The sequence below is a fragment of the Semicossyphus pulcher genome, unplaced genomic scaffold, assembly GCF_022749685.1.
Source record: "Semicossyphus pulcher isolate SPU_LCO1_2020_fin unplaced genomic scaffold, fSemPul1.0.p SCAF_19, whole genome shotgun sequence".
NCBI classification, from domain to species: Eukaryota; Metazoa; Chordata; class Actinopteri; order Labriformes; family Labridae; genus Semicossyphus; species Semicossyphus pulcher.
Window position 1 is genome coordinate 3,518,329 of NW_027211692.1, and position 19,172 is coordinate 3,537,500.

The 19,172-nt window shown below is 45.4% G+C and overlaps 1 protein-coding gene across 3 annotated transcripts in view; it reads left to right on the forward strand.

Moving 5' to 3' along the window:
• The window catches only part of slc8a2b (solute carrier family 8 member 2b), a 145,684-nt gene that overhangs the window by 107,060 nt on the left and 19,452 nt on the right, over positions 1 to 19,172 (forward strand). For all 3 annotated transcript variants that reach the window (XM_069668074.1, XM_069668076.1, XM_069668075.1), the window contains 8 exons: positions 1,299 to 1,839; positions 5,707 to 5,844; positions 5,960 to 6,187; positions 6,663 to 7,025; positions 9,436 to 9,561; positions 9,817 to 10,012; positions 10,686 to 10,816; positions 13,321 to 13,694. In XM_069668074.1, coding sequence (XP_069524175.1) covers positions 1,420 to 1,839; positions 5,707 to 5,844; positions 5,960 to 6,187; positions 6,663 to 7,025; positions 9,436 to 9,561; positions 9,817 to 10,012; positions 10,686 to 10,816; positions 13,321 to 13,694 — 1,976 coding nt within the window. In that variant the 5' untranslated portion in view covers positions 1,299 to 1,419. The remainder of the gene's footprint in view (positions 1 to 1,298; positions 1,840 to 5,706; positions 5,845 to 5,959; positions 6,188 to 6,662; positions 7,026 to 9,435; positions 9,562 to 9,816; positions 10,013 to 10,685; positions 10,817 to 13,320; positions 13,695 to 19,172) is intronic.

Below are 19,172 nucleotides of genomic sequence, written 5' to 3' on the forward strand. Positions count from 1 at the left end.
GATTCGAACCAGGAACCTTCTAGCTGAGAGGCGACAGCGCTGACCGCCTGTTGGGTGTTCAAGATGCTCAAATGAAAGTAAATTATAAACAAGAACATGAACCTGCTCGTGTTCGTTCACTTCCTGATATTTAGGAGAGTCAGTAACCGCCAAGAGAGAGCTACACATTTACATCTCTTGTCATATACAGACATGCCCACTGCAAATCGTCTGATATACTGTATGTCACTTATAAATATACCACTTCCATTCATTTTAAAGGCACAGCGACACTGGGCCGATGAATCCAGCCCAAGAACAAATGTTGACGCGTGTGCACTTTGCAGCACAGGCCCAAAATCTTTGTGTAGATTTGATTAGATTATGTTGTGTTGAAAACGAGGCACTGCAGATAAACTTTACTCATTTCAATGAATTGACTTGCTGACCTTTTTTTACAGTGTAAAGAAATCACAACACTCAAACTCTATCCTTGATCCTCTGATTCACGTTCCCTCGATCCGTCTTTGACTTCATCTTCAAGGTTTTCTCCTCTTCTGCCCTTCTTCGTCTTCATTCTTCTGCTCCATCTGTCGTCTCTTTCTCTGCTTCTCTCTTCATCCCTCTGTGAACCAGTGACTCACTACCATGACTACAGCGTGCCAGGGTCTCCTCAGAATCACGTCGTCTCCTATGAATCACACTTTTCACCTGCTTTATTTCCCAGAATTCCTTAGCTGTCATTTATGTTGAATGTCAGAATAAACCCACTCTCTTCATTTTCTTACTTTTCAAGGACCGCTCGAGTAGCTTGAAACGGATTTCAAATTGAAAAGAAGTAACAGTTGAATTTCTCCTGTTATGATTATTGTGAGAAGCAAAGCTGCAAGGTCTCTGATAGTTTTCACTTCCTCCTTTTATTACTGAAACCACTGAGGTGACGTCGAGCATGAGTCGGAGCTGAGAGACTCCGTCAGGGTTCAAGTCTCCAAATTCAAAGAAAGAATGTTTCATCACCTTGTTGTCGTCTGAGGGAGCCACTGTACGTCCACGAGCGTCGGTGCTGTGATGTTCCTGTTCCTTCCTCTGATCCCACTCGGGTGAACATGTCTTGACTTCAATCTGCTTTGTGTCTTTGCTCAGACTTTGCGTGCGATCGCTGCGTCTAAACTTTGCTCCTCTTACGTCTAAAAGAAACTCTGTGAGAGCTGTGACTGAAATGTGTTTATGATTAAAGACTGTTGTGTCGTGTGTGCAGTCAGGACACAAACTAATCTGCTCGCTCTCTCTCTCTCTCTTTCTCTCTCTCTCTCCTGCAGGTGATCTTCTCACACCACCCTCAGCTCCACCCAGCGTCCCCCCTCCCACCTCCCTCAGCCTGATCCCTCCATCCTCTGCCTCACCGTCTCCTCCTGCTTCTGGTGGGACCCAAACGGCGCCATGTCTCTCTGTGCCTCTCCCTTCCTCCTCCTCCTCCTCTTCCTCCTCCCCCTCCCTCCCTGCCAGGCGGAGTCCCAGCTCAGCGAGCCCAGCCCCACCCCCGACCTGCTGTTGAGCCCCGACCTGCGGAGAGAGCCCGACCTACAGATGGACCCCGACCTGCGGATGGACCCCGACCTGCCCACCATCCCGTGCCTCATCTCTTGTTACAACAACATGTCGATTAAAAAGAATAAGTGTGAGGAGGTGCCGACGTGTAGGCCGGGCATCCTGCTGCCCGTCTGGCAGCCCAACAGGCCCGGACTGGGAGACCAGGTGGCCCGAGCCGTGGTCTACTTCGTGTCCCTCATGTACATGTTTCTGGGGGTGTCCATCATCGCAGACCGCTTCATGGCGTCCATAGAGGTCATCACGTCACAGGTGAGAACACAGGGATGGAGCATGTGGAACGCCGTCTAGTTCAATGTTCACATTAATACATCCAAACTACGTCGTCTTTACACGTCCATTCATAACTTACTGACGTAGGTGCTGTGTTGGGCTGTATGTTGTGGTCATGTGACTCCTGTTGGTAGGTACGTTTGGTCTCCATAGCCATCACGTGTCTCACACGCAGCTGTGATTTAGTATGTGGAACAGTCCATTGTGTGCAGAGTGGATCAGTGTAGCTTCTCTCCAACATCATTTCTGAGCGGCTGCTGAGATCCCGACTTCACAGAGACATTTTACTTTTCATACAAAACACTAAAACACGGCGCTTTCCGGGCTGTGTGATGTTAACAAGACGGTTCAGAGCCGTCGTAAAGGGAGCAGTTTTTTACACTCACCCAGGTACTTTGAAGGCGGAGCGACCCCTGGATGCTGACGGAGTTGGTTTATACCTGACATTCAGAGCTATTCAGTGGCTGACTGGGTTAGCTGCTCAGCTTGAGTGCAGCTATCGTGGGATCGAATCCAGGTCATCTCATTTTGCAACAAACAATGTCGTTGGTCTGAAAAACTTTCATACCAGCCCCTCTGCTGGACGTCGTATCGACCTCCATGACCAACGTTGATTAGACGTCTCATAGACGTCAAAATATTTGCTGGGAAGAGAAACAGCTTCTCTTACAGCCGTCAGCACAACAGAAAGCCTCTGTATGCCAGGAATCTTTTGGTTACTTTAGTTTGAACGTTTTTTTCAGTGGTTTACTTTTCTCTATAAATCCTCTTCATATAAATCAGAAGCTGCACCAAAACACAGAAACAGTTTCATCACTTCAGAGGCTGTAACCTCTCCGCCTCTCATGGAGCTCGGCTCTAACGCTGCTCTGCATCTATAGCAGTGCATTAAATCACTTACGTTGCCCCGTCGGCTCTTGAACTTCTCTCTAGTCTGAGTCAGCTGATTCTTATTGGTTTCCAATGAACAGAAGGTATGCTGACACTGAAACAAAGAGCTAAAAACAGAAACACTTCATGTTAATCCATCTCTAATCCATCTGATTTAACTTTAAATTCTTCATTAGTGCAGTTATGTTCAAGGTCAGTGAGGACGTTTGATTCCACCGAGGAGCTGAATCTGTTTGCATCATCATGTTCTGTCTGATGAGTTTCTTTAATGGAGATAACAGCGTTCCCTCTCCGTTCATTTATCCTAACAGCTGTAACAGTGTGAATGACCCCCAGCTGTTCCCAGAGAGAGAGAGAGGCCTCGAGCTGCCCGAGAGGATAACAGTCATCAAGTTCATTTATTCAGGCCGACGTTACAGTTGGTAGAAGTCGGTCGTTGTGAAACAGCTGTGTGAGAGTGTGTGTGTCTTTGTGTGTGTGTGTGTGTTTTCCCATGCGGTCTGTAATGGTTCGGGTGTTGAGGTTATGCAGTCATAAGCGCTGCAGAGAGAGAGGAAGGTCTCAGGAGGTTTGAATGGATGCTGATGTTCAGAGGAGAGAGAGGACGAGGAGACGTGGAGGACAGCCGGAGGGAGGAAGAGGACAGAGGAAGGATGACGGGGAAATAGACCAACTACACGCACAAAGCGGACTACTTTCCTCTAAACTTAAATCAGAAAGAACCAGCTGAGCTACACGGCTTCTTAATGGGAGCGCAGGCTCAGCTGTCACATCAGCTCTGTGCACTTTAAGATGCATCAGAAGATCGACACTGTTTGTGCTGTTTGGTACGTCGGTTCTGCTGCTCGTCCCGGCTGTCACATGCAGCACCAAACTCTCCTCCACAAGCTGCTCATGAAGTTAACCACCCACCCTCTTATTCATGACAGATTATCAGATCATCATCGTCTCTGTGGGTTCAGGACTCTAATGTGTTTTTAACAAGACGCAGAGACGGCTGAGCTGCTGTTATTGATCCATTTCACATCTGTGGATGACTTCTCCTCCACATCAGCAGATCCTCAGGCACTTTATGTCATTTCTCAGAGAGCAGTTATTTTTATCTGACAGCCCGAACATAACCTTCTGTGATCCTTTATCAATTAACACTGCAGTTTCTGTCAGTTGCACTGTAACAAATGTGATCGAACAGTGGATGAAGAGACGAGGCGAGGCTGCTGGATTCCTCTGCAGGTTTTATTTTTATCCTTCATGCCATTTATTAATCTGCCGTGCTGCTTCTCAGCCGTGAATAAGTGTTTACATTTAATCTCGTCCTGTTTTATTTCGGTGATAAAAAAGTTTATCCATGAATGAACCTGAGCTCGATCTTGTAAAAGCTTCTCCGGAGTCCGCTGGGGAAAGTGAACGAGAGCTAATGAAGCTTCACCTGATCGGATAGAGAAGAACACTCACAGATAAAGTCGTCCTCTCAGGTTATGGGCAAATAAATAAAAGAAATGTTTGGTTTAGTTTTTGCTCTGACCATCACTACACTGTAAACTCGAACAAGTGTACAAAGAGGAAACGTTTCTGTGTTTAGAACGTGTTATTTGAGTAAGCTGTACGTACACTAAACCTGATCAGTTAGTTCAGCTCAAACCATCTGAGGGAACCAACTCTTCTATTTATTGTTAAGGTAACTTAAAGCTCCTGTGAGCAGTTTTTCACTGGTTATGAAACAGACTGAAATTCATTCTGATGACTCTACATGAGCTACAAAAGCAAACCAGACCATCAGCGACAAGATTGATTATTTCTGTAGAGTTATTTTTAATGCCTGAAACAGGTGGCGGGGGGGTAGGCGTCAGACGAAGCGGTTAACTGCACGCTGCCTTTGTTTACATTTTACAGATTTAGAGTGAGTGATATATGACTGTTAAAGAAAGCAGGATGAGATTTGTTGAACAGGATAAAATCAGCAGAGATCAGAGGTACAACTTTGTCCACAGGGGGCGCCAGAATCAACACAAACTGAAGGTTCCTCACAGGAGCTTTAAGAACATGAAGTTATCAGTACCCATTCAGTGCTTTGGACTTAAAATCTGTGAGCATTTTGAACTAATCAATGAAGTAAAATGAATTTAGTGAAGTAGTTTATCTCAACTTCAAACTCTGCTGTGTCGACAGGAGAGAGAAAGAGAGCGAGAGAGAGAGACAGAGAGAGACAGAGAGAGAGAGAGCGAAAGAGAGAGACAGAGAGATGTTATATAGATGGTAGCAGAGAGCAAAGGGTGGATGAGGAGAAATGAAAGGGTTAATGGAGGGAAGAAGTTCTCCATCCTTTTCAAGTTCAAAGTAAACGACTGTCCTGCTGTGTATCCCACAATCCATCACTGTGGCACCTACGACACCTCCTCTGCACAGGGTGTGTGTGTGTGTGTGTGTGTGTGTGTGTGTGTGTGTGTGTGTGTGGGAGTACTTCAGTACAGTTATTTGTACTGTGTGTGTCTTTAACCTTCATGTTCTGTCCTGACTGTGTGTGTGTGTGTGTGTGTGTGTGTGTGTGTGCTCACTTGAATTATGATGATTTATGACTCTGTACTGTAGTAAACACACAGTGGGTCCACACAGAGGAGGGCACATCACTGCACACAGTAATGACCTCAGCAGAGACGGTGAATCCGTCCTTGTGTGGATGAATATGAAAACGTACTCGTCACAACATCCGGGATCATTTGTCTGATCCTCAAACCTCTGAACCAAATAATCTGTGTGCAGTTGGACCAGTTACACCTGTATCTTTCCTACTACCTCCTGCATATTTTGACCCTCCTTCAACCTGAGCAGACGACTAATCAGCCAAAATAACTTGGAACACCTGCGGAGGTGTGTAGGGAATTTAAACTGTCAGTCAACAACATGTCTGTGTGTGTGTGTGTGTGTGTGTGTGTGTGTGTGTGTGTGGGCCAACAGGAGAAGGAGGTGACCATCACAATGCCTAACGGGGAAACATCGGTGGCGACGGTTCGAATCTGGAACGAAACAGTGTCCAATCTGACGCTCATGGCTCTGGGCTCCAGCGCTCCGGAGATACTGCTGTCTGTTATAGAGGTACACACACACACACACACACACACACACTCACACACACACTTCACTTATCATAAGGGGTCGTGTGTTGATGCTGCCTTCTCTTGCTCCTCCTAACCTCACCTCTCCCCTGCAGGTGTGTGGTCATGAGTTTAAGGCCGGTGAGTTGGGACCGGGAACCATCGTCGGCAGCGCTGCCTTCAACATGTTCGTGATCCTTGGGATCTGCGTGTGGACGATCCCCAACGGCGAGTCCCGCAAGATCAAACACCTCAGGGTGTTCTTCATCACCGCCTTCTGGAGCATCTTCGCCTACATCTGGCTCTACCTCATCCTGTCCGTCATGTCGCCCGGCGTCGTGGAGGTGAGACAGAACAGACAGCAGGAGCACGAGTGCAGTTCCAACCCTGTTTTATCATCACTGTGACATAAAGATGCTTTGAATGATTCACCTGAGGTTCTGCAGATCAGGTGGTACCATGCAATGATAGAACAATGAATGTCTTGGTGTCTCTCTGAAATGTGAAGCTGCTGCGTGTGAATATCAGAGGAGCTGTCAGCTTGCTGGTTGTTTCTCTCCGGCTGCTCTCCTCCAGTTTTCTCCTCAGAGAAATCAGCCCGGACTCTTCACCTGTCTGCTGTGTTTAAAGGAGATGAGCTGATGTGATTGGCTGTTATTAAAGCTCCATTAAACACCACCTGTTGACACTTCTGACCTGTCTCCATGGCGATCCATCCTCTGTCTCACTTTGTGCCACAGGAAGTGTGTGCCCAAAGGGGAACGATGATGTTTTTATTGATGATCTTTAATCCTTCGTGTCTGTCTGTGTGTGTTTGAGGTGTGGGAGGCCCTGGTGACCCTGCTCTACTTCCCCGTCTGCGTCATCCTGGCTTGGATCGCTGACCGCCGTCTGCTCTTCTACAAGTACATGGGCAAGCGCTACCGCGCTGACAAGCGGCACGGCATCGTCGTGGAGACCGAGGGAGACTTGACCCCAAACAAAGGCGGCATGGAGATGATTATTGACGGGAAGTTCCCGCCTCGAGGGGGCGCCGTGGTTCCTGCTGAGAACTGTGGGGGCGGAGATCAGGACGGAGCAGCGGGAGCTGCGGCCAATAACATCGGAGGGAACCTGCCCAACTCCAACAGCGCCATGGTCAACGTGGAGAGCAGCAAGGAGCTGGACGAGAGCCGCAAGGAGGTGAGACGAAGACATGAGGAGATTATAAGAGGGATTATTTAAATATGTTTACATGTAGTTCATTTTTTATGGCTATGCTAACCGGCAGTGTGAATTAGCATATTAGCTAAATATATAGTTTTATCAAGCATATATATATATATATATAAGCATATATCATATATATAACATTCTACATATTATGTCTACATCTAAATGTTAAATGAAATACAATCAAGGAAATCCAGTTTGAGTAGCAGATCAATAACAAAATAAGGTAAATAAGCACGTTTATGATTAGCCAGATCACCTTGCCGTACAGGTAATTCATGTACCTTAATAAATGCTTCCCCTCTTTTTGTCCCAGACACAGAAATGCTTGGAGCTAAACTTGACAACATTTAGGCCTACTCATCACGAGGTCGCTTACAGAGAGAAATGACAGAGAGAGATTTTATTCTCACGTCGCTGTAACAACCAATTTAAAGGCCGTCATATCGCCGCAGATTGTGCTCTGTAATAACTCTGTAATGTCATCTCCTGGAATTTTGCTGTTCAAAAATGCAGTTAGCATAGTAATCACAATTTCCTGCTTCATGATAATGACGTGATTGCAGCCTGAAATAATGGATCATTATACCTGCAGGAGACACTGAGGGTTTACGGTCAAATGCTTCCAGCTGCAGTTTAGATTTCCATTTCCTAAAGCGACGCTCATTCACTGCTCTGTATTTTGTGTTTCTATATTTGTGCAAACTTACATAGAAAGAAGCTGCAGAGGGAGCGACGGAAACATCAGCCACATTTACAAACACAAGTTTAAGAGTTGATGACGGGACAGAGAGATGAAGTGTGTGAGCGCTGACAGATGGAAGTGAAATAATGAGGGTCAGAGAGGTCAGAGGTCAGAGTTCAGCTTTGATACTCATAGAACTAAAGTTACATCCTGTAACCATTTTGAATGCAGTTGTTACCTTTGTTATTGGCATAGACTACAAATAAGAAGTGGACATAGCTACAGATCTGAAGTGCCTTAAACCTGCACTCCCTCTAATGGCCAGCAGGGGGCGACTGGAGAAATGAGCCTACTTCTCACCTGATTAATTACCTCAGTAAACATTTTCATAATGAGTTTATGGTCTCAATCTCTGGTCTAAAGTCTTCTTCTACTCAGCCTGAAGTTCATTCAGTAAATGATGCTCCCATTTAGAGTCAAACAGATGATAAATCTTACTTAGGCTTGTGACTGACGGTCTAAATCCCCTGATTGTCACACAGTTAGCAGGCAATGAGTAATATTTACTTAACAGAGACTTCCGGCTTTAATCTCATATTCAATCTCTTGTTCAGGCTGGTTCCAACAATGAGGAGACAGGTTGTTACCTAGTAGGGAAACAGTGTGCTTTAGTAGCAGGCTAATGGATGAAGCCGTGCTTTCTTAAAGAGACAGCGACTAAAACTGCTCGTCTCATACGGGGGATGACGTGTCCGACTGTAACCTGAAGTGTGTCGACCTGTTGGTTCCACCAAACACTGAAAGAAGTTCAGACGCCTCCTCAGCTCTTAGCGATGAATATATTAATAACCTTGGTACTCTGTTACTGATTTAACTCTCATCCTTTAATGTTATGAGTTTAGCCTCCCCGGTCAGCTGAATTACATTAATAAGTGTTGATTGCTCTCCGCCCCTGCACTGTGCGATTCAGGCTCGCTGTGTGGGCTGTGGACGTGAGAGCGGGGACGTCTGCAGCTCCTCTTCCCCTCACAGATGTTTTATTAAATTAAAGCCGTCTCCCTCATTAGCAGTCGAGATGTAATTTACCAACCGTGAAACTCTCTCTCAGACACACTCGCTGCACACACACACTACTTTCAAGTCTTCTTCCTCAACCGCACACGCTCTCTCTCTTCTTCCCAATGAAATCTCATTATCACATTTATTAATTGCATCCTATGATGAATGTGACGATCGCACATGGTGTTGAACTTAACTTGTCATGATGGTTATAAAAAGTGTTATTGCACCAGACATGTGAATGTGATACATGGTACTAATAAGCACAAAGCATCAGGAGTAAAAAATGTTTTTCAGTCATTTAAACTGTGTCCTGCTCCTCAGTTAATTTAGTTTCTAAACTATTAAGGATGAAAAATTCTTCTTTCAAGTTGGCACTAAAATTACTTTGTCGGGCGCTCAGCAGTTTGGAAATGTTTCACATGTTTTTAAAGCTGCAGAATATTTTTTCAGCCCACAGATGAAACGATGGAATATGAAAATGAAGCGAGGTTATTAAATAAACCTTCTGGACCTTTTTAAAAAGTCAGGCAGCGATCTGGCTGAAGTTGAAGCACAGATTGTGACAGTGTTTGTCCCGCTGGCTGCCCGTGTGTGTGTTTATTTCAGTCATTAATCTTCTCATCTGTCCTTCAGGTGATTCGGATCCTGAAGGAGCTCAAGCAGAAATATCCCGACAAAGAGCTGGACCAGCTGGTGGAGCTCGCCAACTATTACGCCCTGCTGCACCAACAGAAGAGCAGAGCCTTCTACCGCATACAGGTAACACGCGCACACACACACACACCCACACACACATGAATCAGAAACAGTCCCTGAAGTGAACACAGAAGGCTGCCCAGGCCTGCTGAAGGACAGAAAGTGGTTCAGGGTCTTGTTACTAATAAAACAGGGAGCTAAAGTTCCAGCAGTAACAGCTGTGTTCTAAATGTGAAGCGTTTTCTGTTTCTTGATGTGAAAGTTTTAAAAATGATAACAAGAAGAAACTCTGTCCCTCTCGTCTTTGTCTCCTCCAAGGCGACCCGTATGATGATCGGAGCCGGTAACGTCCTGAAGAAGCACGTAGCCGACCACTCCCGCCGCACGGCCGTCACTGACGAGGAGGCTCCAGAAGAAGAAGACCTGGGGATCTGCAGCCGCATCTCGTTCGAGAGCGCCCACAGTCAGTGCATGGAGAACTGCGGGGTGCTGACTCTCACCGTGGTCTGCCAAGGTAGTGAAATGAATAAATCATGCGTTCAGACTGAGCTCACATAAATAAGTTAGAGGAGGTCTGGGTGGTAATAAAGTCCTAAATCTTTCTGTTCTTCAAATTAAAGCTCACATTCATTTTTATCCCTCTTTGATCTGTTCCAGTTTTACAGTCTGAACTTTCAGCAACAAACTGCAGAGTGATGACTCATTTTTACACACTGGCCTCCTCCGTCATTAAAGCAGCAGTAAAAGAAGATCATTTACTTGTATGAGCACTAGACGATTACTGCGTCTCTATAACATTGTTGGACTTCACTGCACAGCAAAAGTTAGGAGCAAAATCGATGCAGCAGAGATTTCCTCTGCTTTATTCCACATGTTCTTTTTCCTTGTCCAAACCAAGTCCAACATTACCCACAATGCAACTCAACCAACAGCAGTTAAGTCAGAGATCTGGTTGTATCGTGCAGTTAATAGCTTGATTCGGCTTGTTGCATAATGTTGCTGAGATTTTTCAGGATGTAAAAACCTGATAAGATAAATAAATAAATAAATATAGATAAAATACATTCAAACTTTCAGCATTACAGCTTTCACTGAAGAGATTCCTCTCTGCAAGGTTTTCACTTTAGACAGATGTGAATGAAAGATGACCATGTGAGGTGTGCTCACTGTTTGGTTTCCTCTGTTAGGGGGCCTGGGGGAGAACACCTTCTATGTGGACTACAGGACGGAGGACGGCTCAGCCAACGCCGGCTCAGACTACGAGTACAGCGAGGGAACGCTGGTGTTCAAACCTGGAGAGACTCAAAGGGAGATCAAGGTGAGTGAGGAGGAGAAAACAGGAGAAGGGAAAGTGGGCCGATAGAAAGAAACTAAACTAAGAGTAATGAAAGACAAACCTGGTGCTGTACCTCTCACAGTGTCAGGTCTGAGTCTGACAGTGAGGCTGGCTCTCTCTTTAAAGATTCATTAAAGCTGAGCTGAAACTTTAATGATCTCTGTGGACTAACTGTATAATTAGCCGATCGTATGCATTATGAAACAGGAGATCTGTCATTCATCCCGAGTGCCGGGGCTCAAAGATGTCTTTGTGTAAAGTTTGGATATAGAAGCTGATACACTGAATATAAAAGCAGCGTGCACCTTTAGATTTACAAACACACGTTTCTGTCTTCGACTTCGATGCAAACAAATCTGGTGCAGGAGCAGATCTGCGCTGAGACGAGGTTTACTTTATGGAGCTGCATTAAGAAGCTGAAGGAGAGGAGAGGAGAGGAGAGGAGAGGAGAGGAGAGGAGAGGAGAGGAGAGGAGAGGAGAGGAGAGGAGAGGGACTGATGTTGATGTTACACATTATGTGCATGAAATGGCTGAATTTAGATTATCAGCTCAGTTGCAGCTGCTTGAAAGTTCCCTGCCTTTGATTACACATGTTTTATTCAACGAAAGACAGAAACCTTTATGAAAATAATCTCCTCAGATATAGTTTGATGAAAGATCAAAGTGGTGAGAGGAGGAGGGGAGAGGAGAGGAGAGGAGAGGAGAGGAGAGGAGAGGAGAGGAGAGGAGAGGAGAGGAGAGGAGAGGAGAGGAGAGGAGAGGAGAGAAACACCCTGAAGAGTCACATCAAAGCAGCGTGAGGAGGGCGGGACGTTACCGACACAGAGAGACTCAGACTCCCATTCCAACAGCGAACACGTGGATTTCGTCGATCACGGTGCAGAAACGAGCAGCAGAAAAACAATTAAAGCGGGAAAACACAGACACGTCACAGACACGTTACAGACACGTTACAGACACGTCACAGACACGTCACAGACACGTCACAGACACGTCACACATCACAGGCGGGACTCTGATTAAACACAGAGACATCGAGGGGACAGAAGTCTTGTTTGCTGTAGTTGGTCAAGTGCAACATAAAAACAGAGCGACGACACCGACACAGAGAGAGACAGACTCCTGAGACTGTGAAGATATTAAAGTACACAAACACAACAAGTGTACAGCATCATAATAATAATAAAGAGTTAATATTTATTTATCCTGAAGCCAGACTTAGTGTTTGAGTGATGAGAACGGGCTCTCCTGAAAATGTCACGATCAGCGTCTCCATGATATCTAAATGATTTATATACATCATTGATCTGTTATATTCGGTTATATATTCTTCTTTGTTGTGAATGAATAACTGAGGAGTGGATGTGACGGCTCACAGTGAACAGACTCGATGTGTGGAGGCTCGTTCATATGATGAAAATGAAATAGTCGCTGCACGTCTGCTCATAGACGGTCTGAGCTGAATCAGAAGTAGTTCATCAGTTACACAGATGAGACAGTCAGTTATAAAAACTCTTTAATTAATGTCTGATTCTGTTTGTTGTTTCACTTTAATGGACCAACAAAGCTTCTGCTTCTGTTTCTCTTCCACAGAGAAGTGAGTGACGACGTTAAGTTATTATAGTCTTTAGAACAAAGTCATTACAGAAGCTCTGATTAAAGGTGAATAACTCAAACTGACTGTTTGACAAACTGTTTGTTTTATTCAGCATACACTCACCGGCCACCTCATTAGGTACACCTGAAAGATCTAATGTTTCAGTGTCAAGGCCATACATGGTGGGGGGGCTGTACCGAGCTGTTTCTAATACTCTGGCCCCCTCATGTATGTCAACAGGGAGGACAAAAAAATAGAGACATGTCAGTATAACTTAGTACAACACCACCTTTAACTGTGGCTTCAGTAATAAACATAATTGAATTTACACACTTCAGACTCTCAACAAAACTAGGGCGTACCTAATGGAGCGGCCGGTGAGTGTATGTTATAAGTCTGAATGTTTACGTTGAATAATATGGAACAATAAGATATTCAGAGAAGCAGAAAATGTCTCTTAATAACGGGTGATGTCGCTCCGCTGCTTTAATCAGACCAGATGATGATGAGGACTATAACAAGGAGAGCCTGCAGAGGGACATGACCGACTCCCTGACCTGTCTGCTCTCAGTGTTCAGTATTCAGCTCAGCCGTACACACACACACACACACACACACACACACACACTCACACACACAAACACGCACTCAATTATCCAGAGCACGGCTGATTTAAATTCTGAACATAAACTGAAACTACAGTCTGGGATCTTTTTTTTTTCTGGTGGCTTCTTACAGCAAAGAAATAATTTTCAGCTCCAGTAAAATTAAATTGACCTTCACAGCTTTCTTCAGTAAAGGATGGTGTATAATAAACACGACTGGCAGTGCACACAAACAAACAAACAAACACACTGATTCATTCAGTGCCTCTCTCTGCGTCTCCAGGTCGGGATAATCGACGACGACATCTTCGAGGAGGACGAGCACTTCTTTGTCCGCCTGCTGAACCTGCGTGTCGGCGACGCAGAGGGGATGTTCGAGAGCGACGAAGCTGGTGCCGCCCCTAAATGTCGCTTGGTTGAACCCCTGGTTGCCACAGTAACCATCCTGGACGACGACCACGCCGGCATCTTCACGTTCAGCGAGCGCCTGGTGCGGGTGAGCGAGAGCGTGGGCACCATGGAGGTGACGGTGGTGCGGAACTCGGGTGCACGTGGCACCGTCATCCTGCCGTACCACACCGAGTCCGGCACCGCCAAGGCCGGAGACGACTACGAGGACGCCCAGGGGGAGCTGGAGTTCACCAACGACCAGACCACGTGAGTCCAAACAAACATTTTGTTGTTGTTCTTTTAAACAGATTTGTCCTGAGTCAGTCCTGACATTCAAACCAGCTATGACCTCTGACCTGTAGATGTTTGTCTTTCTCTTACATGACGGCAAATGTTATTGTTGTTTGTGCCAATGGTTTTCAGGTTTGGGGTCAAGTGTCAGAGAGTAAATAATATTGGATTTCCTTCTGATTTAGCTCCACATTCAGTCAGATAATATTCCTCCACAATGGTAAATATTCTGCAGCCTCATGCAGAACTTAATTAACTGTTGTAAAATAAATAATGTTGGACTTTCAGACGCTCTGCAAGTTTCTATCTGCAGGAGGAGATTAGTGTTTGCCAGCTAATCTGTGTTGAGAAATGCCTCTTTGGCATTGATTAGAAAATGAACTTCACCTCCTCCTTCTTAAAAAGCTCATATTTTTGGGAGCTTAAGGAACTCGGAGCTCTCCGAGAGAAGCTTTTGTTCCCGTCTTTGCCCTCGTCCACTTTGCTTTACTCTCCTCCAATCCGCATCCTTATTTTGTGTTCCTCTCTCACCTCGTCTCTCCTCTTCACCTCCTCCAGCTCTGTCTTCCCTCTCACGCTCTCCCTCCTCTGTTGAAGAAAACAGTCCTCTCCATTATTCATGGAGGCTGAGCTGAGAGGAGGACCGGCGCGTTCACGTTGTGAGAAGAGTCAGAGTTTGCGTGTTTGTGTGTGCGCTGTGTTCGAGCGTGACCTTATTCTTCCTTTGCAGTGTGTTTGGATCTTTGTGTGTTGCTGGGTAATGAAGCGTGAATGTAATGTACTCATTTAGCTGCAAAACAAACAACACCTCCATTATAACGTCTCTTCCTTAATTAGTGTCTGGAGGCTGAGATGTGATGCGCTTAAAATTGCAAACCTGGAACACCCTGAAGAATGGAACACAGACTGAAGTTACAATGATAATTCTCACTGTCAAACATATCAGTATGTTAGCTTCTTTCATAGCAGCATTCATCCCGGAGCTCCAGGGAACGCGCTGCTCTGGCTGGTGAAGGAGCGGTCAGAGAGGACAGCAACGATTGCCCACCTCTGTTCAACAAAAAATCTCATGAACAGTTTTACAACGCTGAATAAGTCTGTGGGAGGGCCGTCTGATCCTGCTTCAGCGGGAGAGCCTGCATCGCCGTGGTGAACATGTGCCACAAGGCGACTAGCCAATCCAACGATGCGCTCCAGGTTAGGGACAGCCTTGAGACCATCACTGATGGCCAGCTGGAGCGTGTGGGCCGAGCAGCAGCCGTGGTTTCACCAGCGAGTCCTCACAGGATTCTTGAGATACAGTCGGCTGCGTGCGGTTCCTATGACATCATCGCTGAATTTGCAACGTTGCCATGGGGATTATTTTAAAACACAGAAAGCAACAAGCATGATGGCTTTCTAAATAACAATTATAGGCCTACATGACATAAATGTAGAAAAAAATGGGACTACAAAACAATTAAATGACATTTAAATTTTAAGATTATGATTTATTCATCGAGTACTCGTTTGCACCTAAAGGACTCCGGTGTACGTCTGCCTCTTTCTCCGGCTCCAACCTGGATATTTGAGTTTTGTAATCTTAGTGGCACCTGTTGTTAATGTTTGTCTTCATCCAAACTTCATATTCGTGTCTTTTCTGTGGATCTGCACACGTTTTTGCAGCTTCATTGTCTGCAGTCATCAACCTTTTCTTGTCCTGTGACCTGTTACTCCCAACTCAGCAGAGAGCAGAAATAACACGAAGGTTCCACCGTCTGTCTCTGCCAGGCAAACCTCTGCTGTGTGATGGACCAGGCTTGTGATTTTCAGGGAGTGTTTGGAGTAGCACGAGATAATAACTCAATAAGATTTAGGTTCAGGTTCGTAGGTAGAGTGTGAAACTCTCCAGAGCGTGCTGGAATAATCCGGATGATGATAGTTGTTAAAGGTGTCAGTCATTGCCTTTGATGTTTTTGAGGCGATCTCTTTGAGTGTGCAGCACGTGTAACAAACTGGAATGGACTGCAGCTCGAGTGTTATTGATTCAGCATCACTGAGCTGATGTAAAGCGGCAGGTTCGTTGACAGACAGAGACCTGCGTGAGGTGAGACAGGCTGCTGACGGGTGCGTGGGTCTCAGAGTGTTTTCACAGTCTCAGCACCTCCTCGGATCTGCTCCTAAATATAATCCAGGTTGCTCCTCCGTTGGTTAACGATGGCCCAGTGTTTGAATCTGTGTCGTCTTCACCCAAAGCCTGAACGCTTCTGCTGCTGGACTCACAGAGTTATCGTCTCTCTCACCACCAGCCTCCTCGTTCTGCCTCCGCTGTCTCCGCCAGTCGTCTCTGCTTCTGTCTGCTCACACGCTAAATTACTGATGACGAACTGGCAAAAATCCATCCATTTTGACTGTGAAAATCACTGTGGCTGCAGTTTAAGCACTTTTACATTTCTATCTATGACTTTTTAGGAAACCCTCTCCCCCTCAGAGCTCAGTCTTCATCTGTCACCATCCTTCAGTCTGGAGACAGGACCTGTTTCTCTCCTCACGTCCGTCTTGTCTTGTTTACAAACTGGATTTGTCAGAGACAGGACGCTCTGCTCTCGTGCCCAACCGTTCATTTCCTATCCTCCTCCACCTCACACCTCTGCAAACACGCACTGCGTGGTCCTTCCTGGTTCTAACTAAATTACTTCAGCTGTCCAGCTGTGATCAGATGCAAAACAAAGCATTCAACACAAAAACATTATAAACACCTGCAGCGTGAGCAGCAAATATCCGAAACGACATTAAGACTTTATTAAACAAATCTAACAAACATTCATGTTGACTAGAAATATATATAAGAAATGAGTTTGAAGACAGCATGTGAACAAATGTGTTTTTTATCTCCACATTTCTTTCAATTTGTTTGAAATTGATTTATTGACTTTATTGTCAAACAGCTGTTTCCTGATAGAATAACTGAGGCCTGAATGTAAATCAGTTTGATTTCATTTACGAAAATAATGACGATAAATGTTCGTCAATCTTTGTTTCCATGACGAAGACAAGACGTTGGCGAGCTAAAAATAGATTTTTAATAATAAAAACTCGACGACACGTTTGTTTTTGTTAACGAGACGAGACTTCAGGCTCTGAGCGCGCTCACAGACAGAGGGGAGCTTTACGCGTCTCTTCTGCACACAAAGGAGCGATCACCATCCGTCTGCTTCAGTCAGACTGTCTGAATGAGAAGTGAAGATGAACAGTAATCTTAAGATGCTGTGTCCTCGTCGTTTATTTACTGTCTGGATGATCTGCCGAGGGCTGCACGGTGGTGCAGTGGTTAGCGCTGTTGCCTCACAGCTAGAAGGTCACTGGTTCAAACCCCAGCCTGTGCAGAGTTTGCATGTTCTCCTCGTGCATGCGTGGGTTCCCTCCGGGGTCTCCGGCTTCCTCCCACAGACCAGGGTGCAACCCCGCCCCTCGCCCAACGACAGCTGGGATAGGCTCCATCCCCCCACGACCCTGAACAGGATAAGGATAAGGTATAAATAATGATCTGCTGAAATTTAAAGTGTTAATTTTACCTGAAGCAAACGAGGAGAGACTGGAGGGACATCTCATTTTCTTAAAAGAGAAAACGTCTCGACTAAAATTGAAAGAGTAAACCAAAATGTTTTGAGTTCCACTGAAACTCTAAAGGGTGAAAATGACCAACATGTGACACTCACCCTGAAGTCTGAATCTAAACTAGCCGCCAACATTAACACTGATGTGAATCAGGTTCGTTCCACATCACCTCTTCTTCCTCAGCGTGCCAGGAGCTACAGTGCTCCTCACATCCGCTCCTGATGAGAGCTGGTAACAGCCGTGTAATGAGCTGATAACACCTGAACCTGCTGGAGGATTTGAGGCGGTTCCGCGTGTGAAAGATCTCCATTCTTCACTTCTGTCATTTTTACACCTCATCGCTCCAAAAAGTGATTTCATTTCTTTGAGCCCATCTGTCAATCTCTCTCTTTTCTCCCTCTCATCGTTTCACTTTCACTCTGTCGATTCTCCTCTCCTCTGTTTCCACACCTTTTCATGTTGTCTGTCTCGTTCCCTTCTTCCTCCTTCGTACGCCTGTACCCTGATCTTTTCATGTTGCAGCAGACGTCTTCAGTCCTGTTTTTATTTCTACTTGACTTCTCTCCATTTTCTTCGTCGTCTTTAACCAGTTTTTCTTTCCTTCCTACTCTTCGTCTCCCTCCTCTCTTTCTCGATCTCTCCTCTCCTTACCTTCCCCTTCATCTTTAATCATCCTTCCCTCTCTATCCCCCTCTCTCTCTCTCTCTCTCTCTCTCTCTCTCTCTCTGCCTGTTGTCGGTGTCGATCGTCCTCTGCTCTCTGTGAGCTGTTTTCAGACGTTTCAGTCGGTCGGTCCTCAGAGACACTAACAGGCCTTGTCATCATCACTTCCTCTCCTCTCACAGCGTCCTTCGGGCCTCGTACCTCGATGATATAAAAACCTGTCTTCTCCTTTCCTCTTCACCATCAGCTCCTTCACAATCACAAACTCTGATTTATTGAGCGGAAACTTTTGAAGAATTCAGTCCCCTTGTGAAGCTCCTGCACACTCAGTACATGTCATCATCAAATCATCAGAATAGTTTCTGTTTTGTCTGAATTTCTTATATTTTAGGGAACAATGCAACAATGTGAAGAAGGTCTCTGTGCGTGTTGAAGCTACAGAGGATTATCACCTGAGTCTGCAGCTCGCCTCAGCTTCAGTGTTTATATTTCAGCTCATCATTTGGCCCACAACTCGGATTATTCTCACAGCTGTCATGGGAGGGTTTTTGACAGCAGGCAAACTGGCTTTTGTATAAAAGCTAAAAATAAAAACACAGTATACTACAGACAGACGCAGTTTTAGGGCCCGATCAGACAGGGCGCGTTTTGCAGGCTGTAAAACATGAGGCGCATCGCACTGCCTTTTCTGTTGAAACCTACAGTTAAAAAAAGAGCAGCTCGCTGCACCTTTTTCTTCTACTGTTGTTAAGGCAACCACCGAATCACTAGCTGTCATTAACCTAACCGTTATATTGTAAACTGATCGGACAATGAGAAAAAACGGTAATGACGTCGGCAGCTTTTCTGTTCAAGTATTTTCAACTCGAGGCGCTCAGAGCGTTTCCTCAAAAACTCGAGGCGCACCTCAGCAACGCAAAAGCAGCACACAAGAAGCTTCCCTCTCTTTGCATACAACCACAAAAAATCCGCCCCCAGCTGCTAAAACTGCAGCGAGGGAAATGAAACTATTGAGACCACTTTATAAAGTGGGAATTCTTTTTTCTCGCTGTGCAGAGCAAAAGGAGTGAGAGTCCTTAATAGTGCAGCAAAACTACTGAAGGTTCCAGTCGCATCTAAAGAATGAGCTGCTGCACTGCCTCCTTTTAAAATGAGCAAAGATCTCTGAAAGTAAAAGATCGAACAAAACCTTGT